The sequence below is a fragment of the Mustela erminea genome, chromosome 19 (assembly GCF_009829155.1).
Source record: "Mustela erminea isolate mMusErm1 chromosome 19, mMusErm1.Pri, whole genome shotgun sequence".
NCBI lineage: Eukaryota > Metazoa > Chordata > Mammalia > Carnivora > Mustelidae > Mustela > Mustela erminea.
Window position 1 is genome coordinate 17,781,912 of NC_045632.1, and position 24,836 is coordinate 17,806,747.

Consider the following 24,836-nt stretch of genomic DNA (forward strand, 5'->3'; position numbering starts at 1 on the left):
ACCAGATATTAAGGAAGCTTCAATTTTTACTTCTTTGATTACTTTTGAATTTTGTAGCATGTGCTTTTATTACCTAAATTTTTTTTTATTTGACAGAGAGAGAGAAAGAGAGATCACAAGTAGGCAGAGAGGCAGGCAGAGAGAGAGAGAGGGAGAAGCAGGCTCCCCGCTGAGCAGAGAGCCAGATGTGGGGCTCGATCACAGGACCCCGGGATCATGACCTGAGCTGAAGGCAGAGGCTTTAACCCACTGAGCCACCCAGGTGCCCCCTAAATTTTTTAATTAAAAAAATCAATGTAACATCAAAACATACTTACACTGTACATGGGTGGTAATCTACCCAACGGAAATGAAAGAATGATGTAAGAATGTTTCTTTTTTAGTCATTTGTGATAAAAAATAGAAACAACTGAATGTGTAGAGCAGGAAATGGCTTAAAATACAGATATATATTCCATACTAGAAATATTCTGAAGCTTTAAAAACAGTGAGTTAGATCTATTATGTATTCACCTGAGAAAATGTTTGCAATTATTTGTGCAAAAAGAAAGTGCCATGAAATATAACATTCTAGGTGGTATAACCTTCCACTGACATCCAATAAACCCTTCATCCTTGCAGGTATGCTTGAGCAGGAAAGAGCTACACACCCATACTAGCTATCTCAGGGATTTGTGAAATGAGAAGAAACTGTTTTGATTTTATTTCTGCCACATTTCACTAGTTTCAGTAAAAACACTACTTTATAAAATGATCTCCAATACTGGGTGTTATAACAACCCAGAAACAGCAATTGAACCAGAACAATTAAGAATTTTTACCTGTTAATTACTTTTTCATTTTTCCACTTGAAGTTTTTTCCCAAGGATTACTGAAATAAATCAATACTAATAAATTCAGTTATTTTACCAACTTTTACATTAAAGGAAAACCAATATTTCTAAAAATGATATCATGATGCTAGACTAGGATGGGGAGAAAGGAGAGGAAACCTTACTGGCATCTCAACAGTATGAAGTCCCTGATGTAGATTAAATTGCAAGCCATGATTAAAGGCCTTTCCACACTCATAAGGTTTCTTCCCAGAATGAATTCTCTGATGGTGTGAGAAGCTTGAATGATAGCTAAAGGCCTTCCCACATTCCTTACATTCATAGGGCTTTTCACCAGTATGTATTCTCTGATGTTGAATAAGGTGTGAATGAAGTCTAAAGGCCTTACCACATATCATACATTCATGAGGTTTCTCACCTGTATGAATTCTCTGATGTCTTTTGAGGTGTGAGCACTGTCTAAAAGACTTCCCACATTCCTTGCACTCATAGGGTTTCTCACCAGTATGAATCCTCTGATGTAGACTAAGTTGTAAGCCATCACAAAAGGCCTTCCCACATTCACTACATTCATAAGGTTTTTTGCCAGAATGAATTTTCTGATGGTGAGAGAAGCTTGAGTGATAGCTAAAGGCCTTTCCACATTCTCTACATTCGTAGGGTTTCTCACCAGTATGAATTCTCTGATGTATGGTAAGGTGTGAGCGATGCCTAAAAGTCTTCCCACATTCTTTACATTCATAGGGTTTCTCACCAGTATGGAGTCGAAGATGTTCAGTAAGTTGAAAGCCACGAATAAAAGCCTTTCCACATTGTTTACATTCATAAGGTTTTTCACCAGTATGAAGTCTCTGATGTTGAGTAAGCTGTGATCGCTGCCTAAAGGCCTTCCCACATTCCTTACATTCATAGGGTTTTTCACCAGTGTGAATTCTCTGATGCAGAATAAGTTCTGAGCCATAATTAAAGGCCTTTCCACATTCTTTACATTCATAGTGTTTTTCACCATTATGGATTCTCAGGTGTTGTTTAAGTTGTGAACAATGAAGAAAAGCCCTCCAACATTCCTTACATTCATTGCCCTTGCTACCATTTTGAATTCTCTGTTTAGTAAGATACAATGTATTAATAGTTTCTGCACATTCCTTACATTCAGAAAGTTTTTCTTCAGAATGAGTTCTTTTGTGATGACTAAAAAATAAATGGTAACTGAAGTTTTTTCTACATTCTTTACATTCAAAAATCTTCTCTCTATTATAAAATTCCTGAGTGAGTAAAGTATGTTGGTTAAATATAGGCATGGGTTCATGGTTGATAACGAATTGCCTGAAATAGCCCTCCTGTTCCGGTTGTGTCTCAAAGTGACTACTGCATTCCCAAATATCTCTGAAAATGGACTTCTCAGGGATGTGACTTTTAAATTGTTCCATGACAGCCCATTGGGATGGCTCTGTCTCATAAATGTCTCTTTTTGGAGATAACTTCTTGGTCTCACACCTGGACACCAAATCTGAAAGATAAGAAACACATTTTAATTGCTGGCTTTGTGTTAGAAAATAAGTATCATATCTATGGTAGAAAAGAGAGATAACTGAAAAATAATTAACATAAGAAATGAAAGGCTTGGAGAGCTCTTCAATACCATCGTGCAACTGAATGAAAAAAAAAAGGGTAAGGAGAACACAGAACACAGAGAAAGGAGAGCTCATAGGAGAAAGTGAGAGTTAAATAACAAGTCAGTGGGTGTGAATTTTTTTTTTTTGAAGATTTTATTTTTAAACAATCTCTACACCCAAGATGGGGCTTGAACCCACAACCCTGAGACCAAGAGCCAAACATTCAACTGACTAAGCCAGACAGGCGCCCCAATGGTTCTGAAAATGTGATCTACCTCAGAGTTTGTTGCAATTATGGATGTTTAAGAAATATTCTGAATCAAATCAATCAGTATCTACCACAGTCAGTGTAGAATGAGATCAATTTAATAAGCATGTACAAGAGTGTGTTTTAACAATTTCCACCAGGCCAAAGAATTATGATATGGAGACTGCTAATTGCCCATAAATGAATACTGTATATTGACTGAACCCAGTTTTTTAGTTGAGAACAAGGCTGCTCAATATAAACACTGCATTTCCCAGACTCTTTTACAGAATATGCGATGTAATTAAATTCTGTCTTAAAAAGAATACTGTATTATATATAATACTGTATTATAATAATACTGTATTATACAGTAGCTTCTGAAAGGTTATAAGCCAGGTGGCCCATGACCTATGTCCTTTATTCTCCCATTTCCTCAGACTGCAATGTGGATGTGGTGTCATGGTTTTGCAGAGCAGAGCTTATACTTTAGCCTGGACTTTAATGCAAGAGAAAATTAGTCTTCTATATAGTTTAGCCATTATTATTTTTTTTGTCTCTGTCACATGCAGCCAAAATTATAACCAAACCCAAATAGCTTCCTATGGAACTGAAATTTAAAAATCCAATTCTTTGTCATGAGAACATAAGGCCCTCTGGTACTTATAAGGCCTCATTTTGAGTCCATTTCTGTTTTATTGGTGTGCTACAATACTAACCTCCTTTCAACAATTAGGACATGTCAAAGTCATTCTTTTTTCTTTTTTCTTTTTTTTTTTTTTTGCCAAAGTTTTTCTTATCTTAGAGCTTTTAGGAGGCTGTTTCAGAAGAAAAAGCTTAAGATTGACAGCTGTATAAAGAATTCTGTTCTAACATAATTTATTTTTCTATTAGTTTTCTATTTTCATAGTGATGGACTTTTGGGCTGTTTTCAATTGTTAGCTACTGTTATTAGTACTGCTATGAACATTCTCGTAAATGAAATTGTTGCATCATGGGATATACATTTGTTCAGAGTTCGTTGACACTATCCAATAGTTTCCTCATTTTCTCATCAAACTATAAAAGAGTTCCAGTTCTTCACATCCTCACCAACACTTGTTATTGTCAATCTTACATTCATTCAGGCATCCTGGCAGATATGTCATGATACTGCACTATGGTTTGATTTGCAATTTCCCTGATGACAAGTGAGGCTGAACATTTTTTTGTATGTTTATTGGCCAACTGCATATCTTTATTTTTTTTAAGATTTTATTTATTTATTTGACAGAGAGAGAGATCATAAGTAGGCAGAGAGAGAGAGAGAGGGAGAAGCAGGCTCGCTGATGAGCAGAGAGCCTGATGCAGGGTTCAATCCCAGGACCCTGAGATCATGCCCTGAGCTGAAGGCAGACACTTAACCCACTGAGCCACCCAGGTATCCCTGCATATCTTCTTTAATAAAGAAGATTGGGAACTCAGGTCTTTTGTCCATTTTTACTGATTTTGTGTATGTGGTAAAACTCATATGACACAAAATCTACCGGTTTCACGATTTGGAAGTGTACAATTCAGTGACTTGTTAAAGAACTCAAAACCAAGACATCCATTTCTAAAAACTAGATAAAGTCTTTAAAATAAAATTCATATTATGGGCGCCTGGGTGGCTCAGTGGGTTAAGCCGCTGCCTTCGGCTCAGGTCATGATCTCAGGGTCCTGGGATAGAGTCCCGCATCGGGCTCTCTGCTCAGCAGGGAGCCTGCTTCCTCCTCTCGCTCTCTCTGCCTGCTTCTATGCCTACTTGTGATCTCTCTCTGTCAAATAAATAAATAAAATCTTTTAAAAAATAAAAATAAAAAATAAAATAAAATAAAATTCATATTATATATTGATGATAAACACCATTTCAAAAGACTAGATTTTTCATTTGAAACCATGGAGACCAAAAGGAAACAGCACAATAATTTTCAAGTAGTAAAAGAAAATAACTGTTAACCTCAAATGCTATACCCATTGAGACTGTTCTTTTTCTTCTTTTTTTAAAGATTTAATTTATTTTAAAAAGAGAGTATGTGAAGGGGAGAGGCAGAGGGAGAGAAACTCAAGCAGACCCCAAGCTGAGCGCAGAACCAATGTGGGGCTCAGTCTCACGCCTGAGATCATGACCTGAGCTGAAACCAAGAGTCAGACGTTCAACCGACTGCACCACCCAGCCGCCCCTCATTCAAACTATTCTTAAGGAATAAAGAAGAAATACAGGCATTCTCAGATGAAGGAAAATAACAGAATTTTGTTGCAGACATGCCCTTAAAGAGTGGCTAAAGGAACCTCTTCCAAAACAAAGAAAATAATAACAGAAGAAGGCTCAGACCTTCAGAAAGGAAAGAATAATAGAATGAGCAAAAAGAAAAAAAAAATACCAGGCTACCCTTTACCCCATGAGTTCCTTTAGTCCTACTTTATGGTAAAGCAAAAATTTTAACACTATCTCTTGCGGTGATCAATGTATATAGAAGAAATACTTAAAACAATCATACCAAAAGTGTGGGGAAGATAAAGGGATCTAAATGGATGTAAGGTTTCTATACTTCACTTTAAGTGGTAAAATATCAAAACCAGCAGGCTGTGAAAGGTATGTACATATATGCCAATACTCAGAACAAACAATAAAATAAAAATAAACAAAAGCAACATATTAAAAAGCATAAGTCAAAATGGTACTCTAGAAACCTCTGAGTAATTCATAGGCAAGAAACAAGAAACAGAAGAACAAGAAATGGAAGAAAACAACAAAAGGGCTGGGGAGCCTGGGTGGCTCAGTCAGTTAAACGTCTGTCTACCTTCAGCTCAGGTCATGATCTTGGGATCCTGGGATTGAGTCCTGTATCAGGCTCCCTGCTTAGCAGGGAGTCTGTTTCTCCCTCTGCCCCTCCCCCCACCCACATACCACTCCCCCTCACTGGCACTCTAATACTCAAATAAATAAAATCATTAAAAGAAAACATAACAAAGAAAAAGGTAGATATAAGCCTTCATGTATCAATAATCTTTTCAATAATTATTTTAAAGGTAAATTTAAAAATACTTCACGTATTTTATTATTTTATTATATACCTTTAAAATACTAAATCACAATTAAAAGACTGACACTGGCACAATGGACAGTGTGACTACCAACATTGTGACTATAAGAAACTCACTTCAATCATGACACAGGTAGGCTGGAAGCAGGAGTGGAAAAATGTGTATCATGTACACCTTAATCAAAAGAAAGTAGAAATTTTTTAAAAAGTAGAAATAGCTATATTAATATCAGATAAAATAGATTCAGAATAAAGAAAACTAGTAAGTACCACTGACAGAGTTTCAAAATACATGGAACAAAAACTGAGAGCTGAAAGGAGAAAGAGACAAAGCACTATTATACCTGGTGATTCAAATGCCCTGCTCTCAGCAACTGATACAACTACCAGACAGAAAATCAGCAAGGATATAGAAGAACTGAATGGAACATGTCACCCAACAACAGCAGAATACACAATGTTTTCAAGCACACAATGAACATTCCCCAAGACAGACCTTCTTTTTTTTTTTTTTAATGTCTCATTTTGAAGTTTTTTTTTTTTTTTAAAGATTTTATTTATTCATTTGACACAGAGAGATCACAAGTAGGCAGAGAGGCAGGCAGAGAGAGAGAGAGGAGGAAGCAGGCTCCCCGCGGAGCAGAGAACCCGATGCGGGACTCGATCCAAGGACCCTGAGATCATGACCTGAGCCGAAGGCAGCGGCTTAACCCACTGAGCCACCCAGGCGCCCTCATTTTGAAGTTTTTAAAAGTTTATTTGACAGAGAGAGACAGAGTGAGAGAGGGAGCACAAGCAAGAGGAGTGGGAGAGGGAGAAGCAGGCTTCCCACTGAGCAGCGAGCCTGATGCCGGGCCAACCCCAGGACCCTGGGACGATGACCTGAGGCAAAGGCAGACACTTAATGACTGAGCCAGCAGGCGCCCCAAGGCAGAGGGGCAGAGGGAGTGGAGGGGGAGAGGGAGAAACAGACTCCCTGCTAAGCAGGGAGCCTGATACAGGACTCAATCCCAGGATCCCAAGATCGTGACCTGAGCAGAAGGTAGGCAGACGTTTAACTGGCGCCCCATTCTAAGTTGTAAAGCAAATCTTAAATTTAAAAGAATCAAAATCACACAGAGTATATTCTATGATGTATAGTAAAGAATTTAAACTTCACCAAAGAGAGATCTATCTTTTGTCTTCATCTCCAGGGAGAAAATCTCTACATCTTTGTTTAGGACCATAGCTACCAGACAGTCTAACAATGGGATTTATGATGTAGGCTTTGAGCTGTGTGGTACCAATTCTCACTGAGCAGCGAGCAGAGAGGCAGGAATCTAAAGGTATCTAAAGGTATCAGCTCTACCTCTTGAGAGGCTGCAAATAGAAAGGCCAACCACTTCGGCAGCCAACCCAGAGCCCAATAAAGTTCTGGACACCAGTATTCAGGTTAGTTTCCCTATCTGGCAATGCTACATGGTATAGTTACACACAGTTGATGGGAATAGTTAGTATTGTCCATGACTACACTGGGTGAGTGCAACTGGAAGCTCCATGTCTGGAAATATCCTGGGCTCTACCTGTAAGGGCCTGGTTAGCCAGAGGAACTTAGTTGCAAACCCCAGATACAGGGGCAGGCCAGGCCACATGGAGACATCCAATCAGTGGGGCGCACATATGTTTACTGTGGAGAGTAGTAGGAGGAGTCAGAATAGCCGTTAGAGTAGTAGGGGGAGTCAGAACAGCCGTTGGAGTAGGAAGAGGAGTTAGAATAGCGTTAGAATAGCTGTTAGGATAGCCATTAGAATAGCCATTAGAATAGCAGTTAGAGGGCGCCTGGGTGGCTCAGTGGGTTAAGCCGCTGCCTTCGGCTCAGGTCATGATCTCAGTGTCCTCGGATCGAGTCCCGCATCGGGCCTTCTGCTCAGCAGGGAGCCTGCTTCCTCCTCTCTCTCTCTCTGCCTGCCTCTCCATCTACTTGTGATTTCTCTCTGTCAAATAAATAAATAAAATCTTAAAAAAAAAAAAAAAAAAAAGAATAGCATTTAGAATAGCTGTTAGGATAGCCGTCAGGATAGCTGTTAGAATAGCAGTTAGGATAGCTGTTAGGATAGCCGTTAGAATAGCCATTAGGATAGCCGTTAGAATAGCTGTTAGACTAGCTGTTGTTATAGCCCTTAGGGTAGTCTTCGGGAGAGTCGGAGCGTCGTGGTCATCATGGTCGTCGGGAGCGTCGTGGTCATCCTGGTTATCGTAGTCGTAGGCAGTGGCGCCACGGTGAACCGCCTCGCCGCCAACAGCCTCACCGCCAACAGCCTCGCCACAGTGAGCAGCCTCGCCACCACTGAGCCGTGGCCCGGCCACAAGCGGCCTCGCCACCCCAGACCCCAGCCCCGCCCCCCCAGGCCGTGGCGCCAACGCAAGCGGCCTTGTTGGAGTGGCATCATTATGGGGAGCGGCCCGACCTCGTCAGCAGTGGCCTCGTCCTGGGAGCGGCCTCGTCCAGAGTGGCCTCTTCTTGAGAGCGGCTCTGACCTGGGAGGGCCTCCTCCTGGAAGAGGCCTCCTCCAGAGTGGCCTCTTCTGCGGAGCGGCCTCGTCCAAGCGGCCTCATCCGAGCGGCCTTCTTGGGAGTGACCTTGTTGGTGTCATCGTCATCGTCTCTTCCTAAGAGATGGCCCCTACCAGTCAGTTTGATTTTTGATGCTTGGCTGAAATAAAGCTTTGTTTGATTTTTGCTTTGGGTCAGTCTCGTTCCTTTGATCACGGACCCTAACATTCTACCCATGTGTTTCTTCCCCTGGCTGATTTTAATCTGTATCCCTTTGCTGTAAAAAACTGTTAACTGTGAGGATAACAGCTTTCAGTGAGTTCTGACTTCTTTAGTGAATTATCTAAGGGTGGTCTTGGGAACCTCTGAAATTGCTGTTGGGGTCAAACATAAAGGAAGACTGTGGGCTATTCCCTCTTTCACATGAGACCACAATGGAATTAAAGTATAAATCAATAAAAGAAAGGCAACAGGAAAAACTCCAGACATCTCCGAATAACACACTTCCAAATACTCCGTGGGTGAAAGAGGAAGTCTCAACAACAACAACAAAAATTAAGGACTATGAGGACACACATATATGGATTATATACATATATACACACAATTATAAGGTTAATAAGAAACCTATAACCGGGGCGCCTGGGTGGCTCAGTGGGTTAAAGCCTCTGTGTTTGGCTTGGGTCATGATCCCAGGGTCCTGGGATCGAGCCCTGAATCAGGCTCTCTGCTCAGTGGGGAGCCTGCTTCCCTTCCTCTCTCTGCCTGCCTCTCTGCCTACTTGTGATCTCTGTCAAATAAATAAAATCTTAAAAAAAAAAAAAACATATAACCTTACATTCACAACTTTGAAAACTTAGAAGAAATGGACCCAATTCCCTGAAAATCTGAAACTACCAAAACTTAGCCAACATGAATAGGTCATCTGAGTAGTTTGGTAACTATTACAGAAATCAAATTTGGGGTGCCTGGGTGGCTCAGTTAAGCATCTGACTTGGCTCAAGTCATGATCTTAGGGTCCTGGGATTGAGCCCTGCATCTGACTCCACATTCAATGGGGAATCTGCCTGTCCCTCTCCTTCTGCCCCTACCCCTGCTCATGTTCTCTCTGTCCTCTCTCAAATAAATAAAATCTTAAAAAAATAGTAATAAATCAAATTTATAATTTAGAAGATCCCAAAAAAGAAATCTCCAAGTCCACATGGCTTCACTGAAGAATTTTACCAAACATTCCAAGAATCTTGTAACCAGTTTCTTCCAGAAAACAGAAGAGAACACTTTCCAAAGCACTTTATGAGGCCATGATTACTCTGATACCAAAACCAAAGGCAGCATACACAAAATAACTGCAGACCAACACCCCCCATGAACTTAGATGAAAAAAATCCACAATTAAATTTTACCAAACTCAATGATGTATAAAAACAATGATATACAATGACTAAGTGGGATTTATTCCAGGTGTGAAAGACTGATTCCATACTTAAAAATCAATGTAATCCATCATATCAACAACTAAGGAAGAAAAAATCCCATGATCCTATTAATAACCACATGATTAAAACAACTCTCAATGTAAGGGAGATAAACCGTAAGAGACTCCTACTCATAGGAAACAAACTGAAAGTTGCTGGAGGGGATGAATGTGGAAGGATAGGGTAACTGGGTGATGGACACTGGGGAGGGTATGTGTTTCAGTGAGCACTGGGCATTGTGAAGATTAATGAATCACAAACCTGTACCCCTGAAACAAATAATACATTTTATGTTAATTAATTGAATAAAAAAAAAAAACTCTCAGGGCATTAGGAAGAGAAGGGAACTTCCTCAAATTCCTAAAGAGCATGAAGGGCATGTACAAAAAACCTAGAGCTAATATATTTTATGATAAAACACCAAATCCTGAATGTTTTCCCCCTAAAATTGCTAAAAAGGATGTCCATTATTACCACCCTTATTTAATACAGGCCCTTGCAGTTCTAGCTATTCCAATAAGGCAAGAAAATAAAGTGCACAGTTTGGGAAAAAAGGAAATAAAACTATCTATTTGCAAATGATATGACTGACTATAATAATGAACCTACAAGGAAATAACTGAGTTGAATAAGGTCACAGAATATAAAATCAATTGAACTCCTGTACATTGACAATACACAACAACCAAAATAAAAAGGCAATACCATTTATAAATGCTCCTGAAAAACAAAATACTGAGGTAAAAAAATTAATAAAATATGTACAAGATCTATATGATAAAAATTATAAAATGCTAATAAAAAATTTTTAAAAATACTTGAAGAAACATGCTGTGTTCATGGATTGGAAGACAACAGAGTAAAGATGTTAATTCTCTAACTTCATCTATAGGTTTACATAATTCCTATGAAAGTATCAGCAACCGTTTTTGTAGACAGAGACAAGCACTAATACTGATTCAGAGATATCATCAAAGACCTCCAATCTGTAGTATGGCCCTACTCTTGGCCTCCAGGACCCTGTACTTTCCTAGAGGACCTCTTTCCATGCCAATCAACCTTCTGCTATCTTTTTTTTTAAAGATTTTATTTATTTGAGAGAGAGAGAGTATGAGCAAGGGGCAGAGGGAAAGAGATAAGCAGACTCCACAGGGAGCAGGGAGCCCACTGTGGGACTTGACCCTAGGACCCTGGGATCATGACCTGAGCCAAAGGCAGACATGTAACCTGAGCCACCCAGGCACCCAACCCTCCGCTATCTCTACTTCGTCTATGTAATTTTCTTTAAGTTCCCCAATTTCTAATTGATCTTAATTTTTCCTAATATACCATTAGAACATATGTTCTTGATCCACTACTATAACAGTTAAAAAAAGGTATTCCTGTCACCTCATAAAGCAACTCGTAGGAATTTTTTAAAAAATTAATAAACACTGTTGATTGTGTCCCTTGATAAACAGACATTTTTAGGTTTGGTATAATCCCATTTATCTATTTTTGCTTTGGTTACCTATACCTTGCTTGGAGTTATAGCCCAGAAATCCCTGCCAAATCCAATGTCATGGAACTTTTTCCCTATGTTTTCTTCTAGTTTGGGGTCTTACATTTAGTTCTTTGATCTATTTTGAGTTAATTTTTGTATATGGTATAAGGTAAGGATCCAACTTTGTTCTTTTGCCTATGGATATCCAGTTAAAGATACAGTCCTTTTCCCTATTGGATGATCTTGGCACCTTTGTATAAAATCATTTGGTCATATATCTGGGAGTTTATTTCCAACCTTTTTATTCCATTCCATTTTTAAAATTATTTATTTATTTATCTAGAGAGAGCGTGCACATGTGTGGAGAGGGGCAGAGGGGGAGAGAGAGAAAATCTCAAGATGCCATGCCGAGTACGGAGCCCAATGTGGGGTTCAATCTCACAACGCAGAGATCTTGAATATCAAGAGAGTTAGAATATCAACAGCTGAATATCAAGAGAGTGACTAAGTCACTTAGATGCCCCTATTATATTGCACTGATCTGTACGTCTGTCTTTATGCCACTACCGAACTGTTTGAATACATAGCGTTGTAATAAGTTTTGAAATCAGGTTTTCCGGGGCACCTGGGTGATTCAATGGGTTAAGCCTCTGCCTTTGGCCCAAGTCATGATCCCAGGGTCCTGGGATCGAGCCCCACATCGGGCTCTCTGCTCAGCAGGAAGCCTGCTTCCTCCTTTCTCTCTGCCTGCTCTATTTGTGATCTCTCTCTATCAAATAAATAAATAAAATCTAAAAAAAAAAGAAAAAAAAAGAAATCAGGTTTCCCCTAATTTGTCTAAAATAACCTTATCAGCCTAATATTCTGACCAACTGAAATAGCTTCCTGCCTCTAGATCATTGCTTACTCACCTGGGCACCGTCTTCCTGTCATTTCCCTCACAACCATCCAGGGTTCCTTCCCTTGCTCTAATGAAGAGATCACAGCCGGCTTAGATATAGAAAGTCCTGATTATAAGAAAAAAAATGGAGATGAAGGAGAAATCAAAGTACCCAAATACTATGATTCATAATTGGTTAATAAATAAATAAATAAATAAATAAAAGCACAAAATGTGTATTTGATAGTCTACAGACAAAAGAAAAAAAGAAAGAAAAAATTAAATACCCATATTCCGGTAAACTCAAGATAAAAAACAAAACAAATAAATAGGTGATAAAATGCTATTTAAATTAGGTAAGCTTTCAGTCTCCACTTTACTATTTGGAAAAAACAACCTCCTGAGTATGCTTATTTCAGATACTTTTCAATGTTAAATGAAAAGTTCTTAGCATATAACTAACTATCAAAGCCAAATTGTTTAAAAGAAAGCACATTTTTTGTAGGAAATGGAATATTGTTCATTTAAACACTAAATAGTAAGTGGTATTTCTTGACCCAGTCCATCAGTCCATCAGTTTCATCACTGAAAGTTAAAGAGCTTCACACCCAGACCCCATATATATAGTTTTAACCTACTCTAGTGCACCCACAGGTTTAGCACAGTGTAAATGAAAAAAAAGATGAAGTGGTTTCTTTGACTATTAGTTAACAATGAATTTATTAATATTAATATTAAATAATCAAATAAAAAGCATAAGTTTTAATGGCACAGAATTCCAATTCGGTTCTTTAATCATCAAGAAGAACATCAATTATAAGGACCAGAGGAAGGGGTGAGGATGGGAAAAATGAAGATACACCCCCATCTAAGGGTGCTCATTCCTATACAAAGAAAAAATTCATGTAGTCATTTGAAAGGTGGCCCTAAAATTCATAGTAAAGGAAGCAGAAATTCAAAGAAACAGATTCTAAATTATAAGAGGCAGATAAACTTACCCAGTGAAACCAAGTTGCTATAGTTCTCCAACATCACATCTTTGTACAAATTCCTCTGCGTGGGGTTCAGGCATTCCCATTCCTCCTGAGAGACATCTATAGCTACATCTTTGAACATCACCAACCCCTAAAATGACAGAGCACAGTACTGTTTTTGAAATGATAAGAGCTATTTTTCAAAAGGAAGAAGGGGTGCTAAAAGAAAGCAGGAAGGAAAGGAACAGCATATCTATATAGTATATAGTGAGTATACAGGGAAAGGTTGGAAGCTTGTGACCTGGGTCAAAAAGGAATTTAGTGGAAATGAAGCTCTTAAAAATTCAATTTCTGCAGACACATTCTCTTGTATAGAATGGAAAACTTAATCAGTCATCTAGAAAGTTAAAAAAATAAGTAGAAGTTTCCAACTAAGTAAAATAGTTGGAAATTTTATAATCTTTCCAGAATGTCTTATGAAAACCTCCAACTTGAGAAAAAGGACTTGAAGATTTTTCTTCATCAGTATGACTATTATGTCATAACCATTTTTACTTTTCAAGCAAATTCTTTAGTAAATACCCAGTGCAGACTGTATATTCCAAGGATAGACAGAATAACAACTCCCATCCCATATGCTCTTCTTCCATGTAACCTTGACATACCCCCACACCATTTATATAAGGTCTATGTCCTCGGCCCTTGAACATGATCCTGGGAAAACAGCTGTGACTTACTCAACTTATAAAGTATAACAGAAATGACTATGTGACTTCTGAAGCTGGGTTATAAAAATATCTCTCCACCCAGTGAGAACACCCTACACCAATTCTTAACAATGTCTATTTGGAAAAGTCAAAATTGTGGAAAAGTTCAAAGATTTCCCATGTCTGATTCAATTAACCCTCCCTTACAACACCATTTCCTGTGAGGACATCTCATGTGGGTGGCTGGTTTTTCTCCTACAATCTTACTCTGTCCTCAAACTCATTCTGTCCTCTCTTCTCATTGCTGTTGCCAGCAACCGTCCCTCCCCTAAAATCTAATGTCATCATTTCATCAGACATGCATTATCTCTACCTACTGCAGTGATATGCTAACATCTAGATTTTCCCCCCTCAGGAATTTTAGCTCCTGGCTCAGTGCCACCATCTCCAACACTACTCCTACTTAATTCTCGGTGATTTCAAATATCTATATAAGGATTCCATCTATTAACCTGCCCTCCCAATTCCCTCACCTCCTCTCCGATGATCTTGTCTTCCACTCTAGTTCACTCTTTGTATCACTATCCAAGACCTCATCACTAATAGTAACTTCGACATCTCCAACTGTCTTTCTCTCTGGTCACCTTTATATTGTCACTCACCACACTCATACCTCTTCTCCACTTCTCACCCAACTTTTAAATTCTATATTCAGCTAATCCTCCAACTTGATAATGACTCCTAATGTGGATTTCCTTTTCATACTTGCTAAGCAAAGCCTGAATCCTACATAAATCTAACTCTCTTCCTATTCTCACTTTATCTATGTAGCCGAATATGAGTAGAGAAAACCACCAACCTTAATGACAAGTTTTTATTTTTATATTTTATTTTACTTTCTTAAATGGTACAGAAAAAAAAATAGACATTCAGATGTCTTACACCCACTCTTGTCCTTTCCTTTTTTCCTCCACCTCCTAACCCCTTATAGATGAGCTATTTTATGTTTCTTTGTGTGTCTTTGCAATGTTTTAAAGCAACTATCTATATATTCTATATATATTACTTATATATATTATATATATTACATATATTATACATATTACATATTTATATATATTAAGTAAATATATGTATATATCTTTCCACACTTCACACAGAAGGAAACATACTATACTATATACACTGTTCTATGCTTGATTTTTAAATTCTAAAGTTAATGGTTTCCTTATTTTTCTATAAGTACATATCCTCCATTTTTTATCATAGTTTATTTAACCAGACATCTCTAGATGAACACTTGGTTGTTTCCAATCTTCTGCTCTAACAAACAATAGTATAATGAATAGTCCTATAAATATGTCACTTTGTATACATACAGGCATATCTGTACCAGAAAGCCTCAGAAATCAGATTGCTAGGTCTAAATGGAAAATGCATTTGTAATTTTGGTAGATCCTGTCAAGTCGTCCTCTACAGCAGCTGGACCACTTTGTCAGACACCAGCAATATATGAAAATACCCGTTTCCTCAGTCAAGGCAGCAAAACATTTTGTCAAAACATTTTGTTTTTATCAATTTAATGTGATAAAGAAATTATATGTCAATAGAATTTTAATTGGTATTTCTTGAATTATGAGTATTTTTCTTTTTTTTTTTTTTAGGGTCTTTTATGTTTCTTTTTCTGTGAAATCTCTATTCATGCCCTTTTGACTCTTTTTCTACTGGGCCCTTGGTCTCATTTTAAAATTTCTAAGTCTTGGGATGCCTGGGTGGCTCAGTTGGTTGGATGACTGCCTTCGGCTCAGGTCATGATCCTGGAGTCCCGGGATGGAGTCCCACATCGGGCTCCCAGCTCCACGGGGAGTCTGCTTCTCTCTCTGATCTTCTCCTCGCTTATCCTCTCTCTTACTGTCTCTCTCTCTCAAATAAATAAATAAAATCTTTAAAAAAAATTCTAAGTCTTTATAAGTTAGATGATAAGTTCAGTGTCTGTATGTGAATTGTAAATACCTTTCCCATTTTGTCATTTCTCTTCCTACTTTGCTTACCAATGTTTCTTGCCATGCAGTTTTTCATTTTTATGTAATCAACTTTGTTACTACTTTCTCTTTTAGTTCCTAGAGTTCTGAGTCCTAGTTAGAAAGTCCTTCCTCACATCAAAGTCATGAAGAAGTACTCCCATGTTTTAGTCTAGTAATATTATGATCACATTTTTAAAAATTAAATAATTCAGTTTAACTAGAGTTTATTTTATATGGTAGATGAGTAAAGAATGGGCTTTGTTTTTTGAAAATGGCTCTAGTTACCCAATACTATTTGTCAGTAGCCTATCTTTAACCAAGGAGACAAAATAACTGTTATACAGAGAACTGTAAGATACTGATGGAAAAAACTGAAAAAGACACAAATAAATGAAAAGGTTTTCCCATGAGGAATGGAAGAATTATCAGTGGTAATACATCCGTATAACTCAAAGCAATCTACAGTCAATATAATCCTTCAAATCCCAATGGAATTTTTTACAGAAATACAACAAATAACACTAAAATTTGTATGAAACCATCAAAGACCTCAAGTAGCCAAAGCACACTTGAGAAAAAGGAACAAAGCTGAGACATCACATATCTTCATTTCAAACCACATTACAAAGCTATATAATTGAAACAGTATGGTATTGGCATAAAAACAGACACAAAGATCAGTGAAACAGAATAGGGAGCCCATACATAATGCTAATTAATTTATGACAAAGGAGCCAAGAATATACAATGGGGAAAGGACAGTCTCTTCAATAAATGATGCTGGGAAAACTGGACAGCCACATGACAAAGAATTAAACTGTACCACTATCTTATACCATACATAAAAATCAACTCAAAATGGATTAAAGACTTGAATGTAAAACCTGAAATTATAAAACCTCTAGAGGAAATCATAGGCAGTAAAGGTACTTGGCAATGACTTTTTGGATATGATATCAAAAAAGCAAAAGCAACAAAAGCAAAAATAAACAAATGGGACTACATCAAACCAAAAATCTTCTGTGAAACCATCAACAAAATGAAAAGGCAACTTACATGGAGAAAATTTTTGTAAATTATGTATCTGATAAGGATTTAGTAACCAAAATATAAAGAACTCATACAACTCAACAGCAAAAAACCCTAAACCATCTGAATTATAAATGGGCAGAGGACCTGAGTAGACCTTCCTTCAAAGAAGACATAAAAATGGCCCACAGGTACTAGAAACAATCTAAGTGTCTTCCAGTGGATGAATGGATACAGAAAATATGATACACATACACAAGAATATTATTCAACCATTATGGAAAAAAAGGAGGAGCATTTGGGTGGCTCAGTCAGTTAAATGTCCAACTGTTTTTTTTTTAAATTTTTAAGAGATTTTATTTATTTATTTGACACACAGTGAGCACAAGTAGAGGGAGCAACAGGCAGAGGGAGAGGGAGAAGCAGGATCCCCACTGAGCAGGGAGCACGATGGGGGGGCTTGATCCCAGAACTCCCAAAGGCAGATGCTTAACTACTGAGCCATCCAGGAGCCCCAAGTGTCTGATTCTTGATCCCAGCTCAGGTCATTATCTCAGGATCCTGGGATCAAGCCCTACGTTGGGCTCCTCACAGGGGAGTCTGCTTGTCCCTATCCCTCTCCTTCTGCTCCTCCTCTTGTTCATGCTCTCTCTCAAATAAATTAAAAAATAAAATAAAATCTTGAAGAAAAGGGGCGCCTGGGTGGCTCAGTGGGTTAAGCCGCTGCCTTCGGCTCAGGTCATGATCTCAGGGTCCTGGGATCGAGTCCCGCATCGGGCTCTCTGCTCAGCAGGAAGCCTGCTTCCCTCTCTCTCTCTCTGCCTGCCTCTCTGACTACTTGTGATTTCTCTCTGTCAAATAAATAAATAAAATCTTTAAAAAAAAAATCTTGAAGAAAAAAAAGGGAAATCTTACATTTCCAACAACCTGGATGGACCCCGATGGCATTACAATAGGTGAAATAAGTCAGACAGAAAAAGACTTATTTGTGAAATTTAAAAACAGAAAACAAAATCAAACTCCTAGATACAAAGAACAGACTGGTGGTTGTCAGATGGTGGGGGAGGGTGGTGAAATGGATGAAGCTGGTCAAAAGATATAAACTTCCAGTTATAAAATTAATAATCCCTAGGGATATTATGTACAACATGGTGACTACAGCTATTAATACTGTATTGTATATTTGAAAGTTGCTAAAAGACTAGATCTGAAAAGTATTCATCACAAGAAAGAAAACTAACTACCTGTGGTAATGGATATTACCTATACTGCGGTGATCATTTTGTAACATATTCATATACTAAACCACTATGTTGTGCATCCAAAATTAATATAATGTTACATGCCAATTATATCTCAATTAAAAAGTCTATCTTTAGCCTGCAGTTTTGAGATATCACTTTTATCAATATTAAATTACCATACACAGCTGTGGGCTGGATGGTCAGCATGCCACAGATTGCTAACCTCTGCTCTAGATTCTCAAAGGCAGAGATCAAAAGACTGGATAAAAAAGCAAGACCAGGGACATCTGGGTGGCTCAATGGGTTAAGCCTCTACCTTCAGCTCAGGGCATGATCTCAGGGTCCTGAGATCAAGCCCCGCATCAGGCTCTCTGCTCAGCGGGGAGCCTGCTTCCCATCTCTCTCTCTCTCTGCCTGCTTCTCTGCCTACTATGGGACCTCGGTCTGTCAAATAAATAAATAAAATTTAAAAAAAAAAATCAAGACCAAACTTTATGCTGTTATATGAGATACACCTAAAGTAAGTTAAAATAGGGACACTTGGGTGGTTCAGTCGGTTAAGCATCTGCCTTTGGCTCAGGTCATGATCCCAAGGTCCTGGGATCAAGTCCCTCATTGGGCTCCTTGCTCATTGGGGAGCCTGCTTATACCTTTGCCTGCTGCTCCCTCTGCTTGTGTTCTCTCTCACTCTCTGACAAATAAAATCTCAAAAGAAGTAAATAAATAAATAAATAAATAAACCTTAAAAAAAAAAAAAGGCTAAAGAAAGTTAAAAGGATGGATAAAGAGGGGCACCTGGGTGGCTCAGTGGGTTAAGGCCTCTGCCTTCGGCTCAGGCCATGATCTCAGGGTCCTGCGATTGAGCCCCCCATCGGGCTCTCTGCTTGGCGGGGAGCCTGCTTCCTCCTCTCTCTCTTTGCCTGCCTCCCTGCCTACTTGTGATCTCTGTCTGTCAAATAAATAAATAAAATCTTTTAAAAAAAGATGTGGCTCCGTTAAGCGTCTGCCTTCATAAATTTTTAAAAATCTTAAAAAAAAAAAAGATATGCCATGAAATAACAATAAAAGAAAGCTGAAGCAGTTATATTAATAAACATAATGCAAGAAAAAGAATATTACCACTAGGAACATTTCATAATAAAGGTGTCAATTCATCAAGAGGATATAGGAATTTAGGGGTACTTGTCTGGCTCAGTCGGAAGGACATGCAACTCTTTTTTTTTTTTTTTTTTTTAAAAATGATAGCATTTTAGGGTCGGCCAGTGCTTTCACACATGACATCTTTTTTTTTTTTTTTTTTTTTTTTTTTAGATTTTATTTATTTGTCAGAGAGAGAGAGCGCACAGGCAGAGTGGCAGGCAGAGTCAGAGGGAGAAGCAGGCTCCCTGCGGAGCAAGGAGCCCGATGTGGGACTTGATCCCAGGACGCTGGGATCATGACCTGAGCCGAAGGCAGCTGCTTAACCAACTGAGCCACCCAGGCGTCCCTAGGACATGCAACTCTTGATCTCAGGGTTGTGAGCTTGAGCCCCACTTTGGGTATAGAGATCACTTAAAAATAAGTAAACTTTTAAAAGAAGGACATAGCAATCCTAAGTATGCATGCACCTACTAACAGAATTTCTAAACATAAAGCAAAACGGACAGAATTGTAACAGACAAATCAACAGCTGTATTTGTAAGTTTCAACAGTCCTCTCTCAGTAATTGATAGACCAAAGGACCAAAAAAAATCAGAAAAGATATAGAAGAGTTGAGTACTACTACAAAACACTTGACCTAACTGATAAACACTATCCGTCAGTAGTATAACACAGCTTCCCCCCCCCGCAAATGCACATTGAGCATTCGCCAAGATAGTCCACATTTTGGGCCAAAAATAAGTCTCAATAAATTTAGAAGGATTGATATTACGAAGTATGTTCTCTGACCACAAAAGAATTGAATAAATTAAAAGCGAATTCTCAAAAAGATATGAAAAAGTCCCTCAAAATCTGCAAGTTAAAGAATGCTCTTCTAAGTATCCCATGGGTAAAAGAAAAAAGGGAATCTTGACCTCAAAAAAAAAAAAAAAAAAGAAAAGAAAATTAAACCCAAAGTACACAGAAAAAAAGGAAAGAATAAGATCAGTAATCAATGAAATAGCAATCAAGGCAAGGGCAAACTGGAGAGAAAAATCAATAAAACTAAAAGCTAGTCTTTGAAAAGATCAATAAAATTGATAAATTGCTAGTATACTGATTAAGAAAAAAGACATAAATTATTAAGATCAGGAATTAAGAGGGGAGTATTACTATAGACCTGACAGGCATTAAAAGGATAATAAGGAAATATCATATACAAGTTTATACTAACAAATCTGGCAACTAAATAGAAATAAATGAATTTCTTGAGAGACACAAATTACTAAACTGATTCAAAAAGAAATAAGACTGGGGTGCCTGGGTAGCACAGTCGTTTGAGCCTCTGCCTTTGGCTCAGGTCATGGTCCTGGGGTCCTTGGAGTGAACCATGCATCAGTCTCCCTGTTGGGCTCAGGCTCTGGGCTAGGTGGGGAGACTGCTTCCCCCTCTGCCTCTCCCCGCCGCTTGTGCACTTGCTCTCTCTCTCCCTCCCTCTTGAATAAATAAATAAAATCTTAAAAAAAAAAAAAAAAAAAGGAAAGAAAGAAAGAAAGAAAACTCCCAAAAGCCCTGCATCAATTTAAGCAATCAGTCTCCCCATGAAGAAAACTCCAAATTCAAATGGTGTGTTCACTTTCTACTGATGCTGTAACAAATACAGTAGCTTAAAACAACAAATTTAGTATCTTACAGTTCTGTATGTATTTCGTTGACTGCTTACAGGAACACTGGGTTAGAAAGGAGAGGAGCAAAAAGGGAAGACTTTAAAATTCTGAAACCACCACTTACTCACTAATAAGTCTGTATGATAGTCAGGCAACAATATCAGTATTAAGAATGCAAATATTCATATGACTATAGGAAAAAAAGGACATCAATTAGAAAAAAAAATCAACTTACATGGGCCATGTTTTTAAGAATTCGATGTATTAGTCCTCTTCTTAGTTCCACTTTAGAAGAAACTCTCAGCGCAAAGAAAAATATTGCTGGATGAGAGGGATTTAAAAAAAAAGACATGAGATGATCCTGCTTCTTAGCTCACAAAGTGCTAATACAGAATGACATTTTTCTCCCCTCTTCATGTCTACTCTGTCCAGTCCCCACAGACTTCTTAGACACTGATTCTGGATGTGCAACAGTGCTATTCTTTCCTCCTACTCTAGGTGTTTCTAAGGTGAATGGCAGAATTAGTGAGGTAGAGAAGAACTATGAGACACCAGGCCTTTCCGAAGTAATCTGTAAAATCAATGTGGAGCTGAACTCACAACCCCAAGATCAAGAATCCCATGCTGTACTGACTGAGCCAGTCAGCTGCCCCCAACCAGGCCCTTCTTAAAGCTCAAACTTTGTGTGACCTTGTGTGTGATGTGGAGTAGACATTGTCTGTGACCATGGTAGTAACTGTGATTCTATGATACTTGGTGATGTGTTTGAGCTCTACAGATAACTGTTGGGGATGAGGGTTAAGTGGGCATAAGGGGAGTTGTGATTGGGGAGTGGTCGTTTTGTATTACTATATAGGTGTCTGGGTCTTAGGCTGTGCGATTATGATAAACGTGGGTTGGATTACGTCTTTTTGGCTTTGTGTTGTATGAATCTACAGTTGGATACTGGAATGTCTCCCTAACTGCCTGATTATGTGAACCTGGGAGTAACGCTTTGTGTAATTGTGCTTTTTTTCATTTACTCAAGTATCTGAGGCTTACAGAAATAGCCACCCGCAATCATGGTCACAATCACATACAAACTCCATTCACACAAATAGTCACGCAGACAAGTACACTGTCACAAAAGCACGCTCCCGAATCCAGTCGCTCTCAAGACTAACCGCCAAATACACTTAGTCCGGAGACAAAATCATTAGTCCGGAGACAAAATTCCCTTCACGAGCTTACAACCATCCAATTTACCCTCCCTAGAGCAGCTCCCGCACTTCAGAGGCCTAACACTCCAGACACTTCTCTTGCTATGGCCTGGAGCTCCAGGAGTCCTTACCTTCAGCATCCTCAGGAAGGGCTCTGGTCCAAATTCTGATTCGCATTCCACGAGAGACCGCACACCTAGTCTTGCACGCTCTGCTGGTTGGGTAAAAAGCTCTCACCAGTCTCAGCAGCCGACCACTCCGCCAACGTTTCTACCGGAACTAGCTTTGAACCGCTGTGTCCTCTGGGAAACGTAGTCCGAAAGGAAAGCACGCGTGAGCTGAAAGAGGTAAATCCTCCGCTGCATTTCGGGATGCACCTGCGCAGTTTCACTCCGAGCTTGGAGTGACTCTACAACCTCTCCCCTTCCAAGGCTCAGACCCGAAATTTGGGTCCGATTTGGGGACCTCGGATTTCTCTGAGGGCGGATTTCAAGCCTGGCACCGTAGCTGTCCCTACTCCCTCAAGGTGGACGCGCACGTGCTGTAGTTTGATAATTGTTATTCGATGCGGAGGGATCCGGCCTTCGTTTGTAAGGTGGCAATGTGAACTGTGTTTTCTGAGTCCGAAGATGCGCGTGGCCAAGGACGAATTTGATAGGCAGGGAGAGGATGTGTGTGTTACACCGACTGTGTCCTGAGTGAGGAAATTAGTTTGTGAAACGTTTTTGAGACCGTTTGAAATAGTGGTCGGGCTGTATACCCGTATGGGACCGCGCGCAGTGATTGTGAAGTGTGATGAATTAGAACGTGGCTTAGGCGCGAGGGGCATTTGAAACCTGTGATTGATTACGCTTGCTTGTGGGTGGCGCGAGTGTGCGGGCAGTGAGTTTGTAACGTTCTGTAGGAGGCTGTTTGCGTTGGGTCTACCTATGACTAGCAGGAGCGGTTGGATGTGGTAAGTGTCCCGCCTTGGGAAGGGAGGAGGCTGGTCTCCCTGATGGACGAAACCGATCCCTGGGCCGGGGGAGCTGATCTGAATCTTACGTGTATGCGTGGAAGAGGAGTGAAGTAACATTGTGGGGTCTAAGTGTGTATGAGAAACCAGAACTGAGAAGGGTGGAAACTAATACAGATTATCTGCCAGAAGAGGCAAATCTCCTATCACAAAGTGCCATGTGAAGAAATTTATCTGTGAGAACAAGTGGTTGTGTTTCTGGATCTGTTTTTTTTTTTTTTTTAAGGTTTTATTTATTTATTTGACAGACAGAGGTCACAAGTAGGCAGAGAAGTAGGCAGAGAGGCAGGCAGAGAGAGAGGGGAGGAAGAGGCTCCCTGCGGGGCAGAGAGTCAGACGTGGGGCTCGATCCCAGGACCCTGGGACCATGACCTGAGCCGAAGGCAGAGGCTTTAACCCACTGAGCCACCCAGGCGCCCCTGGATCTGATTCTTGATCACATGTATGAGTTGGTTTGCACTTGATATTGTCCAAGGTGTTGAGTGAGATATCCAAAGTATGGGAAAGTGGTCTGTGGCTGTACCCAAGTCTCTGCATGAATTGTATGACAGTGCAAGGGCAGGTGGTTAAACGTTGTGACTTTGAGGTTGATGTATGTTTTAACTGGGTATGCCTGGGAGATCATGTGAGAGATCTGGTAAATTTGTTTGTGTGTGTTTGAGTGTAACTTATGCAAGTTAAAATCTGGATGGAAGATAATGTGTGTGGTTGTCATCTGGATGTAGTAACTATATGAGAGACTGCAATATTATGAGTGTGAGACTGAGTCCTCTCAACCTCTTCACTTACCTCTAAAAAGACGATAATAGTTAAGCTTCCTGAAGCGTAGGTTTTACTTAAAAATTAAGTTTCCAATGGAAATTTTTTTAAAGATTTCATTTATTTATTTGATAGAGAGATCGCAAGTAGGCAGAGAGAGAGGGGGAAGCAGGCTCTCTGCTGAGCAGAAAGCCTGATGCGGGGCTCCATCCCAGGACCCTGAGATCGTGACCTGAGCTGAAGGCAGAGGCTTAACCCACTGAGCCATCCAGGTGCCCCTCCAATGGAAATTTTTAAAAATTTAAGTATAACTTAAAATGTGGATTTTAAAAATACAAAATAACATTGCAATGAATGCAAAATGACATGAAAGATTTTTTAAAATATCTGTTACAGAGAGTGTGGTTAGTACACTTTGGTGCAAGTGAAATAGATGAGAAGTCTAAATCTTAGTTGATCTGTGTAAGTGAAAGAGTTCTAGTCACGTGAACAAAAGTCTAACTTGAATAATAAAAAGTCATGGACTGTCAGTCAATTCTCAGACTCGACCCAGTATACAGACTCAGAACACCTTGAATGAAAAACCCTGCTAAACTGCCGAAAATTTATGCTGGTAATTTCCCCCCTGGTCTTCCTAAAGGAACCCACAGCTTTTACCAGGGAGACCAAACTTTGAGGAAAAGGAAAAAATCAAACCGTGGACAGTGGCTTTGAGCGGACACTAATTCCAGGAGACCCAAAACCTCACTGGTCTACCAGTGAGGGTAGAAGCTAAAGGAGGTCTGTGATCAGTGTTAAGGTCCATCTCACAGCAGACCCAGCACTTGCCTGAATCCATCCTGTGGTTCCCCCCCGAGTTCTGGAATGGATAATTGAAACAGACATACTCAGCACTGTCTCTCTGGCTGCTGAGTGAGGAAAGGACAAGTGGAAACTACCAAAACTACCTCTACCTAAAAATAAATAAT

At 39.3% G+C, this 24,836-nt stretch overlaps 1 protein-coding gene across 3 annotated transcripts; it reads right to left on the reverse strand.

The window, feature by feature from the left end:
• Window positions 1-226: 226 nt before the first annotated feature.
• ZNF461 (zinc finger protein 461) lies at window positions 227-23,099 on the reverse strand. 3 transcript variants are annotated; one of them, XM_032325637.1, is made up of 5 exons: window positions 22,226-23,099; window positions 21,131-21,216; window positions 13,130-13,256; window positions 12,163-12,258; window positions 227-2,343 (listed from the first exon to the last, which is right to left on the reverse strand). In XM_032325637.1, exons 1-5 carry the CDS (start codon window positions 22,269-22,271, stop codon window positions 953-955), a joined length of 1,746 nt encoding a protein of 581 aa, XP_032181528.1. In that variant the 5' UTR covers window positions 22,272-23,099; the 3' UTR covers window positions 227-952. The 3 variants fall into 3 exon arrangements, with proteins under 3 accessions (XP_032181528.1, XP_032181529.1, XP_032181530.1); XM_032325638.1 differs by lacking the exons at window positions 12,163-12,258; window positions 13,130-13,256; window positions 21,131-21,216; window positions 22,226-23,099 and adding an exon at window positions 7,324-7,567 and having other exon boundaries at window positions 227-2,371; XM_032325639.1 differs by lacking the exons at window positions 12,163-12,258; window positions 13,130-13,256; window positions 21,131-21,216; window positions 22,226-23,099 and adding an exon at window positions 6,921-7,415.
• Between the last annotated feature and the right edge of the window lie 1,737 nt (window positions 23,100-24,836).

Bases quoted from the DNA above. Each gene is read 5' to 3' on its own strand.
- ZNF461 (XM_032325637.1), bottom strand. From the start codon at position 22,271: ATGCGAATCAGAATTTGGACCAGAGCCCTTCCTGAGGATGCTGAAG. The intron at 21,217-22,225 runs GTAAGGACTCCT...CCTCTCATCCAG, and splicing joins CCTTCCTGAGGATGCTGAAG to CAATATTTTTCTTTGCGCTG. The intron at 12,259-13,129 runs GTAAGTTTATCT...TCTTATAATCAG, and splicing joins TAGCAACTTGGTTTCACTGG to GACTTTCTATATCTAAGCCG.